At 34.0% G+C, this 24,077-nt stretch overlaps 1 protein-coding gene across 7 annotated transcripts in view; it reads left to right on the top strand.

The window, feature by feature from the left end:
* Positions 1 to 24,077, top strand: part of LOC115209905 (la-related protein 4) — a 64,871-nt gene extending 40,794 nt beyond the window's left edge. For 5 of the 7 annotated variants that reach the window (XM_029778508.2, XM_036505534.1, XM_036505537.1 and 2 more), the window contains 14 exons: positions 4,247 to 4,528; positions 6,354 to 6,441; positions 8,822 to 8,958; positions 9,182 to 9,285; positions 9,537 to 9,701; positions 10,379 to 10,513; positions 12,027 to 12,089; positions 12,230 to 12,312; positions 13,944 to 14,276; positions 14,554 to 14,605; positions 14,716 to 14,811; positions 20,138 to 20,550; positions 20,668 to 21,127; positions 21,457 to 24,077. In XM_029778508.2, coding sequence (XP_029634368.1) covers positions 4,247 to 4,528; positions 6,354 to 6,441; positions 8,822 to 8,958; positions 9,182 to 9,285; positions 9,537 to 9,701; positions 10,379 to 10,513; positions 12,027 to 12,089; positions 12,230 to 12,312; positions 13,944 to 14,276; positions 14,554 to 14,605; positions 14,716 to 14,811; positions 20,138 to 20,550; positions 20,668 to 21,127; positions 21,457 to 21,858 — 2,813 coding nt within the window. In that variant the 3' untranslated portion in view covers positions 21,859 to 24,077. The remainder of the gene's footprint in view (positions 1 to 4,246; positions 4,529 to 6,353; positions 6,442 to 8,821; positions 8,959 to 9,181; positions 9,286 to 9,536; positions 9,702 to 10,378; positions 10,514 to 12,026; positions 12,090 to 12,229; positions 12,313 to 13,943; positions 14,277 to 14,553; positions 14,606 to 14,715; positions 14,812 to 20,137; positions 20,551 to 20,667; positions 21,128 to 21,456) is intronic. The other 2 variants (XM_029778541.2, XM_029778533.2) reach the window with 1 other exon arrangement.

Genomic DNA, 24,077 nt, shown 5'->3' with positions numbered 1-24,077 from the left:
CTGTAAGCTACATTTGTGTTTTCATGTGTATAACATAAGTACACTGGGGCTGTACCATAGTTGTTGTGACTTGGTCTTGGTGAGATTATTTTCACCATATTGAGAAATTTGGTCAAAATATTGTCTTATTTTAATATAAATCAAACTAGCAATTAAACTAGTTATAAAAGTGACATGGCTACCCATGGACGAAGGGGTTGTAGGTTATGACTCCCTTTTGATGCTCTCCACTCCATAATGGCAACTCTCTGCATGTTGCCAGGTGGCCTGCAAAAGCACCCATTACACTCTTGGAGTGGTTGGCATTAGGAAGGGCATCCAGCCATAGAAAACCATGCCAAATCAGACTGGTGCCTGGTGCAGCCTTCCAGCATGCCAGCCCAGTTGAACTGTGCAACCCATGACAGGTTGAGGTTCACTACAACTGTTTCAGATAGCTGTAGTGAACCATGGTGAATAAGCATTTAAATCCAAAATTTAACATTTAAGATTTGGTTCATAGTGAATATATATTTCTTGTTTTTACTCCCTTATCTTGGTATGTAACTGGTAGACCAAAGAAATAGGGCCTAGAATTTGAGAGACGTGCAAGGAAAATTTTAATAAGATAATTTCAGCAGCTAACAGGAAATATTTTACAATAAAAAGCAAATGAAGTGCATCATATGTAATTTTAAGCAAAGTTAACTCTCTTATGTTTCTGTTCAAATACACTACTTTTCTTGCAGTTAAATTCGAAAATAATGAAGAATTAAGTAAAATAACTTGGGTTGTTATTAAGCTGGTTGTGAAGGCACGTGGCTTAGTCGTTAAGTTATTTGGCTTGCGATTGTAGGGTTGTGAGTTCGGTTCCTGGTTGCACAATGTGTTCTTGAGCAAGACACTTTATTTCATGTTGCTCCAGTTCACTCAGCTGGCAGAAATGTGTAGTACCTGTATTTCAAGAAGCCAGCCATGTCACACTCAGTGCCATGCTGAATCTCCCTGAGAACTATGTTAAGGGTACATATGACTGGAGTGTTCAGCCGCTTGCTTGTTAATCACTCAAGCAAGCTGTTCCGTTGATCAGATTAACTGGAACCCTTGTCATCATAAGCAATGGATTGCCAGTATTAAGCTGGTGTTTAAGAATGTAAATTAACTTGAAATTTTATTCTTAGAACAGAACTAGATTCGTATTAAGAGTTAAACAAATCGAGCTTATAACTGTCATTGGAAAAAGTGAGAACCTTTCTTTAAATTTCACTGTCTATCAGATATAAGATATTGATCAGGCTAGTGTGTACTGGAAATAACTCATTTCATACGGAGGTTTTGAACATAATTTGAATGGATTGACATTTCACTTTTAATTTACCAGTAATTGAGGCTTTCAAACAAGAATGTCATTTTTATGTAAGAATGTTTTAAGTTTTGTCCTATGCAAGAGAAATACTTGAGCAGCTGGATATGGCCAAAAAGCCCTTCCGATAACCATGAAGGAAAAATATGAGAGTGAATGACGCAACAGTTATACTTAGATATATTCAACTATTTTTGTTTTTACTTTGGTTTTTGTTTTTTCTCTTTTTGATACAGTTTTCTATATTGTTTCTTTTTGATTTACTTGAATATCATGTTTAATTTGACATCAGCTGTGCAATATAAATATAGAAGTTCCAGCTTGGCTATGTCCATTGTGCTGTGGCAAGAACAAAGCATGAAACTTATTTTGCTAGACTACATGGCTACCAAGAGTTGTAGTGTTTGTTATAATGGATAAAATAAAACTGCATAAATTTTATATCTAGGTGCAGGGGTGGCTATGTGATAAGTAGCTTGCTTACCAAACTCATGGTTCTGGGTTCAGTCCCACTGCGTGACACCTTGGGCGAGTGTCCTCTATTATAGCCTTGAGTCGCCCAAAGCTTTGTGAGTGGATTTGGCATTCGGAAACTGAAAGAATCCGTGTGTGTGTGTGTATATATATATATGTGTGTGTGTGTGTTTGTTCCCCCACCATTGCTTGACAAACAGTGTTGGCATATTTACATCCCCATAAGCTGGTGGTTCAGCACAAGAGACCGATAAAGTACTAGGCTTAAAAAGAATGTCTTGTGGCCGATTTGTTCGACTAAATGTGGTGCTCCAGCATGGCCACAGTCATATGACAAACAAATACAGCTATATATATATATATATATGTAATTTTGTAATAAGTAAAAAAAAATTGTAATAGTAATTCCTTGTAGGCAAGGCAAACATGTAGAGTGTGATGATGGCCACATTCATTTTCATTCAATAGTGTTTAGACTCAGAAGAAAAAAACTAATTTATGCAATCACTACTAATAAAGGAAATAATCTTGTATCTCACTATGTATTGTCATGAACAAATCCCTACCCCTTCACTAAAAGCTTTACAATTGCTGTAACTGTTATGTCTTGCATATCTTTTCTGAAGATCTCACATGCAAAACTGCTAGTCCCAAAACAACATTCCCCTTAAAGATCAGAAAGGATTTTATTGCTTGATGATGCTTAATGCAGCTCCAGGAAATTCTATAGCTGGGACACTCGTGCAAAAATCCTGAATCTGCATCCAAATAGAAGTGATTCTACTGATTTGCAAAAGTAACGAACCCACTACAACCTCTGATCCATGTGTACTATCTGCTCTCTAGCTCTTTTTTCTCCTTCCCTTTCCTACTTCAATGCTCTCTATTCCTGAGCTATTTTGCTGCGTATCTGTCCCACTGTGTAGGCTCAGTAACCCAGCATTCCATACTAATCACTTGGTCAAGCTTTACTCCTATCTCTCTGCCTATATTTCTCCTGCAAATGACAGTTTACCAGTGTTTTGACTGATTATCAACTGTATCAATCACTCCCTAACCTTGAAAAGCCTGTAGCTGACAATACTACTTTGCTGAAGATTTACAAAAATGTGCTGCATTCAGATGCAGAGTGATGCAAATACCTGCTGGCTTAGACAATTGATAGTCATATAGAATGTAGGAAACTCTGATTTAAGTAATTTGAAGATGGAAATGGCTGCTCACAAGCTTATTATTCTAGTTTTAGGGGAAAGCTATTCTGGATTAAGTGATCAAAAAACTGGAATGAAACTGGATTGTCATAAAGTGATTTGAGTTAGAGCTGAAGCAAGACAACTGACCAATTTTCTCATATTGGCTTCCTTAAAAATATTCATTTTCCAAAATAAATATTACTATTTCTTAAGTTACCAGTGTTATGCAACTCCTACCCTCCAGTGAACGTTTGTATTACTTTATGCTTGTGCATTTTATTCCTATTTGGTACTTACATTTAAAACTTTTGTTGATTGATTGATAGATTCTAGTTTCAGCTTATGAGCTGTGGCCATGTTATTGAGATATTTTCATTTATTATTGATAACGACTTATTTCTCTTTTTAATTTGCCTTATTCTAACTTGTGATCATTTAAAACAAAGATCTAATTATTTAAACAAGAAAAAAATGTGTATATTATATTGTTTTGGTAGGGAGTTGGTATAGCTTTCATGAGATAGTTCTATAATCTTTTGTAATACTCTAAATATAATCAGAGCAGTAAATGGCAGATAAAATGATATTTGGTTGTCTCTTTGTGATCCAAGTTCAAATCTCACCTGGTTTGACGTAACCTTTTATCCTTGCTGGTGTGGTCAAAATAGCAGACCTTTGTTGTATATTCTCTTTACAGAAAATATGTAAATCTGAGCTTCAGAAAGTTCTAGCTTAATTGGATTCACATTAAAAAAAAATTGTGAAAAAGAAAAAAAAACCCAGAAAAACAATAATCTTTCTTAATGGCATTTTTGTTTTGTAATGTCTTTTTTTTTTTTTAAACTGTAACCACAATTGTGCAGAAGTTTCTCTAAGTTTAATTTATAGGTTTGTAACCAGCATTTTGCTGTAACAATGAATTTTGCTTTAAACCTATAAATGGCAGTGGAAGAAGACATGAGGTAGTAGGTTCTTAGTACAGGCATCCCCTGCATTGTGGAAACATTGTGTTCTGGAAAATCTTGGTCATAACATGAAGCCTTTTTTGGATTGCATGTTACACAGAAACCTATGGGAAATACATTTCCTTTTAAGCATTAATGGCTGTGGTTTTTAATATGCTTGTTTGGAAATTATTAACAAAATTTCTCTAGTAACATTGTTTTGTTTATAAGGTATATTCTTGTGTTAAAGCACCTTTTCTCTCTTACTATCTATCATTTTAATATTTTCCCAGGAAACTTCCACTTTGCAAATGGTGACATAAACAAGCTAGAGACTGGTGGTGGGTTATTCTCTACAGTCGCTACTGCAGCTGAATCCCCACTACAAGCTACATCTGCAGAGTTTACAGCCACACCCGGAACACTGACAACCTCACCTACAGTGCCAGCAGCAGATCAGAGTAGTAATTCTGGTTCTGCAGCTGCTAGTAGTGGGACAATAATTGGGACCACTGGAATTGCAGCAACCAGTAATCCAATTATATATTCTACAACTGAAACTGTTGCCTTGCAAGGTAGTGTACTCAGTTTTAATACATTTAAATTCAAGATCTTCCCTTTTTATGTTGTAAGGAAGAAGAAAATTGGGTGTAAGCGAGGGCTGCGGAGTCTGTACACAAAAACCCTTTGGTACCATTGATTCCAACTCTGACTCTTCTGTTTATGAAACTAAAAATCAGATGCATAACGTTTCATTTTCGATATTAAAGCTTTGATGGAATAAAACTTAAGTGAATGTAACCTGAAAGGTTTAGATCCTCCTTCATAGAGGCAAACAAACTAGTATCTGTGAAACTGAACATTTTTTAGCTCATTATATTGCAATTTACACTAAGATGGAATTTGTGCATTTTTACTGACTTCAACTTTTGACTACAAAGTCTTGGTACAACCATATGAGAATGGGTATTGAACAAGGATGTGGTTGTGATGAATGTAATGCTCAAAAAGCCTGACAAGTTCAGTTCATGGTATTTGAATTTAGCGTAGATTTCAAGTGATTAAAGTAGTTATGAAATCTTAGATTCAAGGTAATGATATGAGAACAATATTAGATGTACCATGAAATATTTAATTTTAAGTGAAATCAAAAACGATGGAAAAATGTTCTCATATATATATATATATATATATATATATACATCCCTTTCAAATTACAGGAAGTTTAATTTTTGCTGTTGTTTCTTATGAAAATTTTGATGTGATAAAATTAATAGTTCTAGTGGGTACAAGAAAATAAGATTATAAATCTTTCATTATCAATCATTCTGTTGTGCCACAGTCTAGAGACATTGCTCCTTTGTAACTTGCTGAAATAGCTACTTCTTCCACTTCATAACCAAATGTTCAAATTTGCAATGAAAAATCAAATGTTATACAGGGTACACATAACACCTTAGAATCTCTATGCCATCTCTTCAAAATGAAGTGATCACATTCAGACAATAAAATGTGCTGGTTGCTAATCAATCAGCAGTATTTCTCTATAATTATTCTGTATTTGTTCAGTTTCGACCATTGCAAATAAGAAAATTATGTAATTGTATCATTGCTTGTTTTTCACCCATTTTAGCAAACTGGTATTGGAATGGGTATGCAAAACAGCAGAGCTCCACATGTCTGCAACATAAATCAATGTGTACTATGCTGACTGTCAATGCATTTACACTTAAGTTTGCAGTTGAGGTTGGGTTTTATAACTGGAGATGTCACTTCTGCCATCAACACAGCCAGTTTGCTCGTCTATCACTGCAGCATAACTAGGGAGATTATCATCTCTACCTTATTTACTTTAATCTTCTAGGGACTGGATATCTTTCATTTAGGTGTCTTTTGGATATTTTTATATTTTCTTTAGAAATTCATGCTAAGTATTAAAAAAAAAAAAAAAAAAAACATCACTAGATTTACTCTAGCAATTTAGACTAAAAGCTATTACAATTTCTTAATACTAGTATTGATAAATGAATTTTGCTTGTAAAATTTTCACACTGCACTTGCAATAATCGAAATCAAAATTTTTTTAGATGTCCATTTTCCTCATTTGTAGTTATGAGTTATTGGATCTGATAGCATAAAATATGCACAACATACTAGTCATACCCAAATTTCAGCAGTGCATGTTCAGGAAAATATAATATAGGGCCTTGGGTGATTTTCTGAGATTTTTTTTTTTTTTTTTTTTTTTTTTTTTTGTAAAGTGTATCTTATATGCCACCAAATACAGTATCTTTTAACTAGTTAGCATTTGGAATTTGAAACACTCCATCTATTCATAGCTAGCTAGGGAAAAAAAAAAGCATTTCATGCAAATGTGTTTTAATTTTCTTTTTTTCCCAGATGACAGTAAGACTCAGCTTGATGGGACTCTGTCTGAAGAGCAGATCCGTCGGTTGCTCAAGACACAATTGGAGTACTATTTCTCAAGGTATTTTTTATTTTGTTTTTAACCGATTTTGTATCAGTATAGTTCCCCAAATTTATTTATAAGTTTACAAGTCATAAAGTGTACTAAGAATGCAGTCATAATAGGCAATGTGTTCAATAGGAGAGAGATTTATAGGGGAATGCTTAACTGTTCTTTTGAATATCTTGGATGTAGCAAAATTAGGGGTTTCTATGCTTATAAAAAATTTCTAGGGAAATATATTTGTTAGTGCTGAAGGTGTTAGCAATAAATAGATCTAAAACTACTTTTTCCTGTTATGTATATAAAATTGTAGAAAAAACTATTAAAAAAAAAAAAAAAGTTGTGGAAAGAATTAATCCTTTTGTTATATTTTAAAAAAATTTACAGCTTTTCTTTCTGTAATTTTTGTAAAATTGGTTTGTTGTTAAACTGGTGTTTGGAACATGAATTAGAATGAATTTTTGATAAAGGGTTTCAGTTTAGATAATGATGTTAGTATTAGAGAAGTATGAGTGCAGGTGAGTTGGTAATCAGAAGGCTTTGGCTATCTTTGCTCTATATTGATAATTTATATTTTCTTAAAAAAAAGTAATGATATTACAAAATAAATGTGATAGTGCCAGCATAATAGAAATGAGTGAGTCATATAAAGGTTTGGGTGGGATTTCAACTAAACACGAGTTCATTAAATATTCATGAGATATTTGCTTATTAAAAAAAAATTCTGATGTGAACTAAAGTGGTGTCATGGACTGGTAAGCAGAGTTACTAGTAATTGTTTTTAGTATTTTATGATATAAATTCATCCACTTGTTTTGCTTGCTAACTTTTGCAAGCTTGTATAAAATGTTGGTGTCCTAAGATTCTATAGTGTCCTGTGTCATTCAGCAATGAGCTCTCTGTTGATGAATGCATTGTTGCTTTCAACATCAAATGTTTTTACTCTCTTTGGCATATAAAGTTTTTTGTCAAAACTATCTCCTTATGGGCCCCTTCCACCTCTTTTGTCTCTTGGTTTCTTTGCTTCTTGTCAAATTAGGCTATCATAATGCCGATAATGCTCATTTCTCCCTTCTGGTCAGTGCCCTCACCCCTCTTCCTTTTATATATCAGTGACCTTTTTGCTTTCTCTTCCAACAATGCCCACTCCCACAAAATACCATCTTTCATTCCTCCTTAGTCTTTAGCACATATGAATGGATAGTTAGATACCCCATACTAAATCTCTATTCCCTTCACAAACAGAAGCCTGGAATATTTTCCATTGGAGGTCCGGTCAATTGTGTCTTATTCATAGCAAAAAGGAAATACTTAATCACTGCATAGATTTAAAAAAAAAAAATTCACAGTGCAACATGCGTGCGTGAGCAATGCACAAATGCCACCCTTGCATTTGCTTCAAATATCAAACTGTTTCCAATGCAGATCCTTAATGTAGTAAAATTGCATCTCAAAATTGACCTTTCTCTTTGGAATCAAAACAAATAAGCCCAAACCCCAACAATTACTTTGATCAGAAATTGTATACTGCTGTTACACACTTAGATATTCATGACCACATTCAAAGGCTGACTATTTAACTGATTGGCATGAAATCACACACACATACAAGCTGTGTTAACCTTTCTGTTGTTACTGAAATAATTGTCACCTCTAGTCAGACTGTCTTGACTGAGTTGTCTCTCTTCCCTCATCACCTATATTGTCGCAAATATCCCATTGCCATTCAGTAAAGCTTAGTTTCTTACCTTCTCAGAATGTCTGTCCCCTGCAATTCTTTGATATGTCTTCATAGACTTTCGAAGACCATGGGTACGATGAAACTAGTAAAATGGTAGGTTGTTGGCTACCATAGCTGACCAAAATCTTGAGTGGATTTGATATACAAAGACTGAAAGAAGCCTGTTGTGTAACGTGTGTCTTGTCTTGTTTTCCCATGTTAGTTGTGAGTATTATTGTCAAATGAGCACAATTGATCATTTCCAGTATTGTGTGGGAATTTATCTGGCAATGGCAAAATATTGCCTCGCTTAGAAACCGGTGAGGTGGATGGGGCAGGGGCTACAGGGAGGGCTGTATAAAAACTGCCTCAATAAATTGTTTGATCCTTGTCAAATTGGATGTTAAAACAATGTGGGTGTGTGCATGCACAGTAATGCCTTCCCATATTGCGGTTCATTATTTAAGCTTACGTCAATTCCTCCATGGTGTTTTGCATTTATAAAATGAATATATACAAATTATAGAAATAAGACAAAATACACTACAGTACTTCCCTGTCAGCAGATTTTCACCTATGACAGGGGTTGGGTTGGAATTAACACCCACAATAGTAGAGGAATTACTGTATATAAGCTTATGAATTTAATCAAAATTGATCTTAAATTTCATTTTACAGAGAAAACTTGACATCTGATACATATTTAATGTCACAAATGGATGCTGACCAGTATGTGGCTATATCGGCTGTTGCAAATTTCAGTCAGGTTCAGCGATTGACAAATAATCACGACCTGGTTGTGGATGTTCTTCGAGGTGAGTTGCTGAAAAATTCATTTCTGTTTCAATTGCTGTGAATTCCTTTAATTTATATTAAATTTTTCTTGGCTGAATTAGTAAGAAAAACACTATTTGAAATATATCAATCAAAAAAACTTGTTAATTGTAAATTGTTAACATTTTATATTCCCATTTAATGTTAAATTTACTACCTATATACACTGTATTTATACTGTGATTTTTGTATGTTACTTCATAGAGTGTCAGAATGTACAAGTTGATGATAAAGGTGAAAAGGTGCGGCCTAATCACAACAGATGTATTGTGATACTACGTGAAATTCCAGCATCTACTCCCGTTCAAGTAAGGTTCTCTTAAAAATTCAATGCATGCTCTATCAATTCAGGCTATTAAACTGAAAAGAATAACCAAACTAGTTTCTGAATGAAAATATGTTTCAAAAATATTTTTATTTTACTCTGAAGATAGTAAAAATTCACTTTTTGCTTGGTTTGAAGATATGAACTTAATGCTACTGTTGTTTAGAATATATATTACTTGTCGTAATGTGCCTGCTTATCTTTTTATAACTTCTTGTCTCTCTCCTCCTATAGGATGTTGAAACTCTATTTTCCGGTAGCAATTGCCCCAAATTCGTTAGCTGTGAATTTGCGCACAATGATAATTGGTATGTGACTTTTGACTCTGATGAAGATGCTCAAAGAGCCTACCAGTATCTACGTGAAGAAGTAAAGTCTTTTCTTGGAAAACCAATAATGGTAAGTGTTTAGACACAAATTTACTTATCAGAATTTGCTGGTAACTGCTTCATACTGAAAGATTGATCAGTTTATAAAAGCAACTTCTCCCTATCTCCTTAAATTGAACCAAATCAGATTACACTACTTACCTTCATTCACATCGTTTTCTACTACTACTACTATTGCTGCTGCTGCAATGTTAATTTCTGTCCTTGCCTTTCGTTTAAAGTAACTTTCTTCATCAGCAGAGGTATTAAATCTGGAACCCCTCCATTTTTTTATTTTAGATATATCTCCACTACAGCAACCCCCAATACTAATTAGGTCATTTAGATAAAAACAATCTTTTGACCTATTTGATCAGTACAATGACTTCACTTTATGGAGTGAGTCTAATAGGAATTTCTCTGATATCAATTCTGCAACTGATAAGGGGTTTTGTAAACTGATTATTTCAGGATAGTTTTGGTGAATTTTTTTTAATCCTGCAAATTTGTGTTTTTGCAGTGACCAGAAACATTGGTTTCTTACTATAGTACAAACTCATTGTATTCACATAAGCAGTGTCAAACCATCCCTGCCTCAGCCATTATTCTTGATATATATATTTGTGTAGGAAAAATATTAAAAAGAGTTACGCACTTGTATTTTGCATATCATCATATTAAACTGTTGAATTTTGTATTCACAAACAGGCTCGAATAAAAGCTAAACCCTTAATACGGTCAACATATGTACCGAGAAATGGGTTAAAACCGCAGTTTGAACAGCAAGCTTACAATTCAACACAAAGATATGCTGCATATGTACCAAATATAAATTTTCAGCAAGTAAGTATGTCACAGTTCTGAAAAAAATGTATTTTGATTTTAAAGTCTACTTTGTAAGTTTTGAAAGCATTTAAAATGAAGTATAATGGATTGCATTATATTGACGGGTTTTGAAACTATGCTGCAGAACCATCAGTTTTACATTATCATTATTTATTAATATGTTTGTGTCATTCAGCACATAATGCAAAATATGATTTGATGTTTCCTTTATATTGCTGAGTAAAGACTATAAACCAAATTTATTTTAAACATCTGGGTAGTGATTATGTTGTCATTGATTCTCAGAAATGAAACTTGTATAGATAAGCAAAATTTTTTTATGCACAAAAAAAAAAACATGACACTAAAAACTGCTAAATATTTCAGTGTGTATAGCTTGGTTTTCTTACATATCAATATTGTAGTAGTTTTTGAGTATGTGTGTGTCTTGAAGGAGATGCACCTCTCACAGAAGCTTTTTGAGATTCATGAATTCAATCTAGTTCACAATCCATTTGTGAAAGGAAAGGATTCTTTTGGGGCAGGTATGACATTTGTGGCAAAACTTCCCAGTGTTTTAATTCTGTAGTATATGCTGCTTAAATTGCTGTAAAAATAATTTTATCTCCTCTTCTATTCAGGTTTTTTTTAAATCTGAATTTGTGACAGCAGTGCTGTTGGTTATAGATTTCCAACATGCTAATCACTACTTCCACTGCATTTTTAATAGCAAGGAATGTCTAACTTGATGCTCCAGTTTTCTTAATATTTCTATCCACTAGCAATACAAATCTGCATGCATATTTATATATTCATATATGAGAGGCTTCCTTAGTTTCTCTGCCAAATTCCACCTACAGGGTATTGGTCAGCCTAAGGTTGTGGTGAGAGAAACCTGCCCAATGTGTTGGATACTGAGATTGTACTCAGAATGACATAGCTTTAAACTGATTCTTAAATAACAGGGCAGTTCCTATACATGTTTTTTTTTTTGTAATATGAAATGACTTGGAAAAATCGTAACTAATTCTAGATCAGTGTTTCTGAAGGTGAAGTAAGGTAATATTTTGGTGTAGTATGAGTTACTTTAGAATGGAACCAAAGTAATGAGTGAATAAAACTTAGTTTTAAACAAAACTTTTCTTCACAATATATCTACTACACATGCACACACTCATTCATCTCCTATTGAAGTACTGCATGGCATAAAAATTGTTGAGAAATATTGCTCTATATAAATACCAAAAAGAGAGAGAAAAAATCAAAATTCTTAATGACAAGGAAAATTCTTCAGTGAAATTTTAAATCCAGGGGATTATCCATGTATATTTGAGAGTAATCCATTATAATCTTGCAAGTGTTTCAACTAGCAGAACAGGTTATGTTTGTAGTGCTGGAGCTGGGGAAGTGGTGGTTTCAAAGGGAAGTAAGTCAAAGAGTTACAGAAAGCTTTACTGTTGAAGCAAGTGGGGAGAATTCTTCATGATTATGTTTCTTGCTTAATGGTTTTTTTTCTTCTTTCCTTTTATAGTTATATTATCCTGTCATGCCTTCTTGGCCACCAGCTGGTCACACCATAATGGATCCTAGCATGGTAAAAATCTTTTTAAAATTTTTATCTCTATGACTTCAAATATATTTCTACTGCTAAGTGTTGTATTTTATCTTTATTCATTGATTACTTAAATTTTATCTATATTTCTGGAATTTATTTTGGAATTTTCATTTCTTAAGGTATTTGCAATGAATGGATACCAAGCAACAGGTGTCAAACTAAACACTCCTGGTAGACATCAATTTCCAAATATGCGTGTTGGGTAAGTATTATCTACTCACGAAAATTATAGTTCATAAAGCACAAATCTGTCTGCTATCTTTAGTTCTTAAATGGCATTTTAGCAGCACAAAATGCAGATTCACTCTTAAGTAATAATGATAATTGCATCTAGTTTCAATTTTGCCTGTAGAGCTTTATTAGCAGTTTGTTATTTCTATTTCCACTGCATGTAAATTTTAAAATTTTAACCCACTTGAGAAGAGGATTGTATTTTATCTGAGATTGGCCTAACATGGAGGGCTACAAGCAAGTAGATTGTGCTTTATTTGATGAGTGTGACAGATTTAACTTCTATAACTTGTAGAGTGGTTGTCAATCCTGACCCTACTTAATGTTAACATTTAGGCATAACAATAGTAATGTTTGTCATTTATCCACATAAATGTTATACGTTTTCAGAGTAAAACTGGAGAAGGGATTAACTATTAAAATATACATTGTGCAGTTAATGTAATCTATTCCCATATTTCAGTGATGGTTCTGTTGCAATTACCAAGATATTAAATTTTCTGTATAAATGATTAAACTCTTGTGTAGCCAGAACTTGGTATGAAAATGATATCCAGTGCAGAAGTGTATTGATTTATGGACAATGTCTAGATATGTGCTACATTATTGAACTCAATTTCTATAGTGCTGACTAGACAAGTGTTTATAATCTCAACAAGTTTACTCTTTAAGGTTTATGGACTATTTTCTTTAGAAACCATTGATAAGATTGAAACACATCATCTACTGTGACACTATATATTAGTGTCAAAACTGCTATATATGGTTGTGGAGAGATAACTAGACACCCACCTTGCGGTCATAGTTAGGTTTAAATATAGTGTTATCATGGAGCCACAGTAGATTATTGAATTGACCGTATGGCTACAAGTTGAAAATCCACACACACAGTCAGAATATAGTTTCTGTATTTTTTGTCCTTTCAGCATTTCTAACTTTCCCTCTTTTGTTTAAGCCCCTAAGCAAGACCTTTCAAGCCACAATAATCCATTGTAATCTAGGACTAAATTAACATCTTCATTTTTAAAGAGTTATGACAGTCTAAATCATCCAGATTATTATTAGCACTTTCTAGACTAATTTAACCAATTAGCATTCAAACTGACCATATCTGGCCCAAATATTCTGCTTGTTTTATGTTGATAATGGCCATATCTGGCCTTTCACACCAACTCTACAGTGTCATTCTAAAAATAGTCAATATCAGCAAAGTCCCAAATCTGAGATGCATGGTTATTTCAAATCTGAATAAATCCAGTTACTTTACATTTGTTTCTCACACACACACGTACATACGAACTTGATACAATACATTGATGAAATAGCTTCTTTCTTTAATACAGTCAAAACTAACATGAATTAATAGTTAACTCCCAGAATTGCAATATTAAATACTTTAAAAGATTTTTAGAAAAGTGGATACTTAGTTTTCAATAATTCTTCTCAGTGAGTACACTTAAATTCACTGATGTTCCACTAATGTAGCGCTTTTTTTCCCCAACCTTATTCTTACACAGACAAATATATATAGGCAGAGACAAATTTAAAATGAAATTATCAATCACGGCATTTATCAGGTTAAATTTTTTCCTCCTCCCTTAGTCGTACTGCAAAGCCAAATCGTCTTAATCAAGAGAGAGCCAGTAGCGATAGTCGGTTACCTCATGATCGTCACCAGAATCCAAATGCTCATCGGTCCAGTCCAAGGAGTACAGAAAATACCCATGTGACACCACCTTTGTTTCCCAACCGGAAAGGTGTTGACAATTATCACAGTCATGCAACCCACCATCATCATTCTAGCACAACCGGGGGTAGTGCTACAACTACTACTACTACTACTCACTCATCTACCAATGTAGACTCCAGTTCTTCAATGCCTATCAGCCACTTATCAGATTCTAGTAAAGATTCTACAGCCCCACAACCACAGAGGTATGGCACCAGAGATTATTGTTTCCCTCATTATGTTATATACTTTGGTTATTTGGTTTCCTAAATTGACATAATAGACTGAACCCTATAGGGAAACAGCACTCCGTATTATCATTTTTTGCTTTTGCTATTGTCATATCTTCTAAACTTAATACCAAGAAAATGTGGGATATTATTTGTAGTTTGGCATTAGAACTTATGACCTTGTGTGAGTCATTGTTCCAAAATCCCCTATATTTTATATCATTAATTCATACCCCCTTTTGTACATTTACAGGAAAATTTATAAAAACCGGAGAAAAAGAGAGGACGATAATTCTAAATTATCTGTGAGTGTATTTTGTATTACTTTTGTGTTTCGTAATAAAATATTTTAATATAAATCATTAGTATTTTAAATTAAAAAAAAAAAAATTTTGTTTTCCTTTTTGTTTTTTAGCGCCAGACCTCATCTCAATTATCTACCAATAACAAATTTACCGAGCCATTATTTGAATTTGAGTCTAATTCGTTCCCGCCATTACCAGGATCACAAGTAAGTCAACAGCTACACAGTTTTGACCATTTAACCCATTATTGTTCAGATTTGTCAAATGTAATGCTTATCTTTTCACATTAATTTTGATTTGTTCAGGTTCAAGTGGGGTGTCCACAATAATTTCTTATAACTCTGTTAATTTTCTACATACAGATTTGAAATTTTGTAAATGGGTGCTTATTTGCCAGTGGTTTTAGTTACATAATTTTAGCTGATCTTTCTGGCTAAATTTGACTTTTATGGGCAGGTAAATTTAACAGGTGTAAAAACAATAACATTATGAATAAACATTAAAATTCATATTAATACATCTTACCTCTTTGATTTGTTACTAAAATTATCCCAGATGTCGACTGCCAACAATTTTACATTTTTCAAGATGAGGTACATTAATTTGAATTAAAATACAGGTGTAATCAGTACAAGATTTTATTCTTTTTCTATATTTTCTTCAAACATTTTCATAGAACATGAAGTACAAAATTCTTTTACTAGTCAATATACTATTGGCTATGCACTCTTATACAATTTAATGAATTCATTTACATAACAGAATGCATCTAATAAAATCTCATTAACAGGTGAGACAAATACAAGTGTGTAACATACTGAAAATCAATATGTATTTCTCACTTTCACATATTATTTATAAAATGAAAAGGAATATACCAAATTATGACATTTCTGACATGACACTGTCCAAAGCACCCTTTACATAAGGGCACTTGGCAAAAGGAACACATATATGAAGTCTCAATCTGATACCTTTTTGCAGCAAACACAGTTTGCAAACTTTTTTCCTTCCATTTATCTTTTTGACTTTGTGAAAAAGTCAATATTTTCTCTGACATCCACCAAAGTTAATTTTGCTGTTCTCCCAGTTCTGTGCTTTCTAGAAGAAAAGCTCTCATAACTGAGATGTGACGTCAACCCAAAATTTCAAGTGGTCGTAGTCCTTTGGTGGCAGAGGTATCTTGTGGCTTTTTACATATACAATATATGAATTTACTATAGTAAATTAACTAAAAACTACAAAATGTACCTCCACCATTTCTTCCCAGGTTGACCAACTGGGTTAATATGCCTGATATTGGTTGGATTCATCAACCTGATCCATATATTTGTTGTAACAAATATTCACTAGGAGTTTCCCCTCAGTGCCAACACCAGGTTGTTCATTAGAAGATAGAAATAAAATTTGTCTTTTGTTTTTGAAAGCAGTAACGAAAATATATATATATATATATATATATTTATTTTTTTTTGCATTTGTAAAATGCCCCATCTTTTTTTAAAAATTTTGTTTTCATTTCATGGGGGTAAACCATTATGGTTTCCCATAGCAGTACTGTACTTCGTACAGGAGAGTGGTTTGGGTCATTTTTGATTGGGGGCATTAACAGAATCAGTTAAATGCAAATACTGAGATATTTTTGAATAACTTGTCTTCGACATACTTGAGATATATGGATCGCCATACCTTATATCAGGACTCCAGTAGTTCCACAGTTGAGGAAGCTGTTTAACACCAAACATAATATTGTGAAAAATGCTCCCATTTCTGCAGTGTAAGCTGGCTGCCATAGTGGATCGTTTCTTCCACGAATAGAAATTAAACGTGCATATTTGTTTGTTTTCTCCGCAACATTTTCAAAAAAATACTAAATTTCTAAATCTCTCGTGGAGACATGTACGGTGGTGGGGCGATAGAATGGTTGTATACTGTCAATCTAACACGAACGTGACAGTAGGGGGGTACAATCATCCTGAAACATGTGTCCCTAGATGCAGCCCGGGCGGATGGGGGTATTTGCCTCCCCTTCGTAAATGTATATAAGGACACAGGAAAATTGTGTCAAAGCCATCAGGAGGCGTCGAGGCTTCCTAGGGCTAAACAGCGGTGGTGTACCCACCTACTGTCATGTTCGTGTTAGATTGACAGTATACAACCATTTTCAAAAAAGCTTTCTGGTAAAAATAAAAATAGTCCAATGGTTGAGCATCTGGAGGTAAACTGTGTTTTCTGTGAAATCAGTAAGAGTGATTGCTGTTGTAATCTTTGATCATGTTGACATGTTTGCGATATCATTTTCACCACTTTCATTCTCGAAATCTTCCTCGTCCATCGAATAATCACTAATATTGATATCATATTCATCTGAAGACGAAATACTCTATGTTGTCAAGAGTTAAACCTTCAATGTCGGAATCACTACTTGCTGACGCCATTTCTTTAACAACTAAAGTACACACTTCTTCAAACGTTGAAAAAAACCATGTGGTCTATTCACAGTATTTGTACTTGAATAAAGTTGGGAAAGGCTTCATCTTGCATTATCTCAAAGCTATGAGAATTCAATAGTGTGATTTATTTTTTAGCGATTTCGTAGAGCAGCCGGATACAGCCGGCTTGAACAAATAAAGGTGAATTAATTTTGGCCGGTTACATCCGATTTTGAACACTAATGGGGTTAAAATGTGGTTGTGCCTCTTAATATTACATCTCTGTACATTTTCATGATCACCCTGCTTGACTTAATACCAACTCGTTATTGCATTGAGCATTTTCATGACTTTTGGGTTTTGTCCTCTCAAATTTCTAGTATCTGGAAATTTATTTCACTAAAATTCTGCTCTCTTTAAAATTATATAAAACAATATGAGATTCTAGTTTTGAATGCAGCAATTAAAATCATAAATCAGGCATATTATCAACTTCAATATGAGAGACTCTTCAGGTATCCCCAATCATGCTATGATCATTGCCAACCAGTCTCTTGTGGGCAGAAAGACATCCTACCCTTTCACCATATGGCAAGGCTCTCTACAAAGAGGTGAAAGTTAATTATTATAGAACTCTTACTTTCTAGCCTGGAAAGAGGTAGTTATGGTATCAGCACAACATAAGGAACCCTTATGTGATGACATCTGGCGTCCACAGGGAGATGTTCTTAGTCTCTTGTTGCATACATTAATGAAATAGATGCCATATTGAAGCATGTTACTGTGTTAAATATGCGGTTTACATGAAGCTATATCTTGAGATAAAAGGGATAGATCTTACATATGCAATAGATCATTCTTGTAATCTGATCTGGGCACAATGCAGCAAGGAATTTTTGATTGGCAACACAAGCTGGCTGTAGACAAGTGCACCACTAAACATTTTGGGAGCTATAAACTGGAGTTTACCCACTCCCTCCACTATGCCAGAAAGTCTGCTGGTGAATGTGACTTAGGCATTATAGGAAACAATGATCTGCATTGGATGAACTTCATTTGTAAAACATGAAAAAGGTCAATGGTGTCTTAGTGCTGTCCCTCAGTAAGACTTGTCACTGACTATTTAAAGCTATATATGGCTTTGCCATACCCAGTCTGGAACCTCCTTGTCAAGAATATTGATCTTTTCAAAGATATCAAGAGACATGTAACAAGATATTTTATGTCAGTCACTTACCATGTCTTAAACCTATTGCTTTTTGGTGTGCTAAATTTTCAACATCTAACAGCTGACATGTTACAACCCCACATGATTATTCTTTATCTTTCCAACAACTTTGGCCACCTTTTTTGAGTGGCACAGCACCCATGACTTTTGGGGACATTTTTCACACTCAACTTATTGAAGCATGGGATAAACTGTCCACATTAGTTGTTTGCTGTCAGGATACTGCATTCTTCAAAAATTCCACACTTCCTCAAAATTTGCCAACACCACTCCTGACTTATGTATGTAGTCTTTCATCTGTATGACCATTTTAATGTTCATGTTCACTTTTTATTTTGTGTTCTGTGCATGTACCCCAAAATTTCATTGCAACCTTTCTTTACTTATGTCTGCTTCCTGACCCCTCTTAACTTTTTCTTATGAGTAACCTGAGCATTCTATACAATAAGCCAATTATTATTATGATGTGTAGTAAACTTTGAATATTGACTAATCACTCTTTTATATGATGATAGTTAAATAAAATTTAAGTCATGTACAGTATACATTAATAATTTTGTTAATATATTTCTAACCAAAATAGACCCTCTATATTTCAATTAAATTCTAAAATTATCTTGAATTTAGATGGGTGCAATAGAACAACTCTTTTATATTTATCAACATATTGTGATTTTTTGGAATATATTCACATCTAAATCCGTTTCATGATTTTTGTCTCAAAGGTAAATTCAACAAAACATAAAATTATTAAAATTTTGTCTAATCATCAGCATAGAAAATGAGTTATTAGCTAATATTCAGTGAATATGCAAAATTTTAATAGAGAAGAATTGTACAAATTACTGGATTAATTATCAGTTAAACTTAGCACATAAGACAGGTGTACCATAAAGATATAATACAAGATGAAATACAGGGATTTGTCTTTGAAGAAAACTAGGAAATACAACTCACATGTATACATACACAGAAACACACATAATAATGATTCACAACCTAAATTAATCAAACTCTGTCATGTATCCTGCAGGTAAATTGTGTTGGGTGGGGGTTATCAAATGCATACAATACTCCTAAAAGTGCTCGGATTTCTTACTTCCTCCAAAGTCCTCTCTTTGTCTACATTCTGCATAACAATTCGTTTCCGCAGTAATTGATTCAAAGGGGAAAGGTTTTGAAATGTAATGGTTTTGTTCCCTTGCAAAGATTATGATTAGATCTGATATCTACTTTAAATTAACTAGCAGAAACAGTTCTTAATTTCTTACTACATTTAGGTACCCCCTGAATTGTTAGAATTGTTCCACTTTTGCAAAGAACAATCCCTGTTCATAATCATGTGTTTTTATGTTTTTTTACTATATATTATCTTAGATTTTTGTATGTTTTTATAAAAATACTTGGAATTCAAAATCACTGCTTGACAACATGAAACAGGCATCCAGTCTTCGTATATTGTGAAACGTTTCAGAAAGGGGGGGGGGCTCAAAATTTGCACCATTAAGATATGTAAAATTGCCCACATAGTGAAACCACGTTTTCATTAATGTACTAACAAGATTTGTGCTGGAACTCTCATTTTTAAATATGACTAAGTTATTACAGCCAGTTTCATATCATTTGCCATTCAAATCCTCAGGCAGTTACAGCCACCTTAGTATCAAAAGGGTTCATAAATAAAACCATTACATTTCTTTTACAAAACCACCCTAAACACACCTAAAAGTTTGTTGAAATTGTACATCATTAGCTAGAAGTGTAGTGATGAAAAGTTGAAATAATATATAGAATTTATGAAATTCACATTCTACATTTTTCTAATTTTAAATGGTTTTGTTTCATCAAATTAAATGCTTTTTCTTTTACCAGAATAATGCAGCATCAGGAGAAAAATTTGAGAATAAATTGTCAGATGTAGTGCGGGGTACTGCTAAGCCATTGGTTAAAGAATCTGTGATCACTGCTCCTATGGTGACTGCCACATCTTCCCCTGGTACCACCAATACCAATAATGCAGTTGTTGTATCTTCACTGAATACTGTTGCAGAAGTAGCTATTTCAAGCCAGCTTCCAGCACAATCACCGGTAAACAAAGATACACCTTCTGCAGTTGCAGCTCCTCTGTTGACACCAGCTACTGCTGTCAGCTGCACTACTACTCTGACTGTTGCTCCAGCTGTCACCCCAACATTGCCATTAAGTGCTTCAGTCTCAACTCCATCAACCTGTATTTCAACACCTCCTGTACCTGCCGCTATTAGCCAGCCTATTGCTCCAACAAAGTTAGTATTTCTTTTCAAATAGAAATATTTTGTATCTGATTTTTCGTACAGTGTGTGTGTGTGTGTGTGCTTGTCATAAAATGAATCTTTGTTAATATGGCTCTTTTGTTTCTGCAGAATAACTTCTTCAAATGCAAGTGCAGCCACTAAGCTAAATACTGGAATTTATGCAGACAATGCAAAGTCTTCAGAGCCTCATGCAAATTCTCTCATGCAATCAGCTGGAGGTGCTCCACATCTATCTGCTACTGCTGCCTCCACAACTCTTACGACTGCTGTTACTGCAAATCTGAAAGAATCTAGCATTGGAGCTGTTCCTCCCACTCTGCCAGCCCACAATAATGCCCCCAGCAACACGCCTCCATGTTTGCCGCCGTCGTCTTTACCGTCAACATCATTAAGCCATAGTGTAGCAGTTTCATCTCAGCAGGGTCACCATAGAGCTGCACAGTCTTCTACTCTACCTGTTATGACCACTAGTGCACCTGCTACCTCTTCTGGTTCTCCTAGTGCAGGGAGTGTGGCTAGTGCCACAGTAATTGCTACAAATACACAAACTACAAAGCTTGTATCTACTGTAAGTATTTAGCCTTCAATATAATGCTAATTTTTAGTTATAAACTGTTTTAGTTATTAAATAATGCTAGTTGCTATGTAGTTTTCTTAAGAAATTATTTCTTAGCTTTATGTTTTGTCACCCATTACATTTAGGTTTCTATATGTTAAGAAGTGCAAATTTATTAGGATTCTGAACTTTGGCATTTAAGATCCTTAGAGGATTTACGCTACTTGTGGGTTATTTACATTGTATAAAATAGATGAGGTGTTTTTTAGTTTGGGAACCTACAATACTAAATTAGTCTGTGTTTGTCTTTGTTACTCATTGACCTTTTTTTTATATTCCAGGAGGAAAAGTCGACATCAAGATTGAGTTATGCACAGATGGTTGCACGGAAACGTGAACCTAGTTCAGAAGTTGCTACTACGTCCATTGGATCTTCAGACAAGAACACAAGTTGTGTATCTCAAGTGTCACATCAAATGTCACAACAGCAATCCCCTAATGACTCTGTTTGTAAAACAACAAACAATAATCTTATGCAACAAACTGGTTCTGCAGGAACACTCCGTAGTCAAGCCCTTAAAGAACAATCTCAAGCCTCTGCTCATTCACAGCTTTCACCTAAAGAACTCTTGCGTAAAGACTTGGAACCAAAGGAGCAGCGATTCTTTCCCGGAAGAAGGCCAGCAAAAGAGAACCGTGAACGCCAGAGGAGAAAAACAGACCGAGAGAGGACTTCAAAATGATATTAGTGTTAAACAAGATTCAGTTGATTGCCCTTTCTCAGTATATAACCCTACTTCTTTCCAGTTCCTAATCCAGTTACAGTTGAAATGTTTTATCTCTCTTGAGAGATATGTTTATTTTATTCTTTTATTTACAGAGCTATCTGCCTGTCTATTTCTTTAGCCTCAACATCCTTGTCCTTATTATTCCTGAAGATTTCCAATTTACTTGGTCCAGGTTCCTGGAAATTAAACTGCTGGATCAATGGAGTAGTGAGATGGTTTAAAACTTCTAGTTTCTCTGTGGATACATTAACTATAGAATAATGAGTCAATGATATTTCATTTTAAATATCTGTTAAATGATAAGAAAAAAAAGGAAGGCTGTTTATATATATATATATATATATATATATATATATGTTTGTCTGAAATAGACAAAAAGAACATGCTTTTGATTATGGACTTATGGCATGAAATACAAATCTTGGATTCGGATGCCCTTTTAAAGTAATTCTGGTTATTGCAGTCCTGTTTCTTTTATGGCTGGCTGTCAATGCTTGTTGCCTTTCTCTTCCTACTTTCTTCCCTACCCCCATCTAGCTATTAGAATGGCATCCAAGTTCTTTGCCGTAACCATTTATTCTTTGCTGGTTACACAGTATCTCTATCAGCAGCCAGAAGTTATAAAAACAAAGTACAAAAACAGATCTGCAATGCAGGACTTCTTCACTAAACATTGTATAGGATTAAAGGATGAGCCATATTTACTTGATGACTATTGGAGTGGCTTTAATATTATTCTTTTTCAAAGGAAACCAATGTTATCTATTGACAATGTATTGCCTCTCAATCCCAGTTTCATCATTGATGCTTTAAAGGCAAGGAGTTTTTTTTTTAACTTTTTTTTTTAGAATGATTCTTGAAAATATTGTGTTAAGAAAAACCCTCTTCTCACATCACTTTTTTATGCACTTAATGTGAAATACATGTGCATACATATATTTTTTTGTTCTGACAATTGTTTTTCAAAAATAAAACTGAAAAAAAAATATCACTAAAGTAACTGGATCCAGTTGGCACCAACAATATTTGTGGCGGAGAATTTCCTCAACTGTTTTAGAATTTAAGGACAAAAAAATGTCTATAGATTGGGCTGTGGCTAAAGTACCGACTGTCTGCAAATTTTAAGAACTAGAGGTGAATTGGTACAGGTCTTTCCATTTGTACATTTACAATTGATATTTGAACAATAATCCTCCCTTCCTACTTTATCTCTAAATTCCCCTTTACTCCTTTCATGTCACCCAGCCAACAAAGACCTGCTTTCATCCAAGGCTAAAAATTTAGAAATCAAACAAAAACTAGAAAGTAATATAAAATGATATCCTCTTGGCATCTCTGGATGAGTACCTCACCTGTATTATTACTATGTGATAGATCTCGCAAATGTATGCTTGTGCTGTGGAGTTCAGAGAAACCTGTTATAATAGGTTTTTAACAACAAATTTAGTCCTATTTGAGGTAAAAAGGAAAGAGAACAAAGTGTGACTAAATTTTTTTGATTGTTAGTTGAAACATCTTTTTTTGAAAGGTGGGTTTATGAATATGCTTATTTAATTTTAAAAAAGGGAAAATAAAAAGAAAAATATTTTTGCTATTGTGCTTGGCCTATGAAAAAAATTATTTGATTTATTGAGGTTAATTTCTATAATTTTTTTTTTCTTTGAGTTTATTTAATTTATACCCAACATAAACTAGTTAGCATCTACATTCATAGATGTTGCATTAGAAATATGAAAAATAACTTTAAAACATAGTGCAGTTTTTAAGTTAGATTTCATAAGTTGAAAGAGCATTTTGTTAGTAGTTGTACTAGTAGCAATATTTTTCTTTCCATATTGTTTTGTTCCCTGCTCCCTCACTCCCAATTATGTTTACTGCATATCAAAATGCATAGCCAGATCAACCCTGATATTAATGGCTTCACAGCCATGACTACATGTCTTTTTAGGGGCAGGACCACATTTATCCAGTGTCTTTTGCTTTCCCCAAGGCAGTGGGGTGTGATTTGAGGGAGAATTGGCTGCTATTTCAGCAATTTAAGCAGCCATATTGAGACTCAGCCTCTCCAGGGTACTTTAGTTAGGTATATCACTACATTTTCCAGATTCCAAAATTACCAAAACAAAAAAAATCCAAACAAACAAAAAACCCCGAATATCTTCACTTTACTCACC

The sequence above is a fragment of the Octopus sinensis genome, linkage group LG1, assembly GCF_006345805.1.
Source record: "Octopus sinensis linkage group LG1, ASM634580v1, whole genome shotgun sequence".
Lineage (NCBI taxonomy): Eukaryota > Metazoa > Mollusca > Cephalopoda > Octopoda > Octopodidae > Octopus > Octopus sinensis.
The sequence above is the reverse complement of the archived record's forward strand: the minus strand, read 5'-3'. Positions and strand labels throughout refer to the sequence as shown.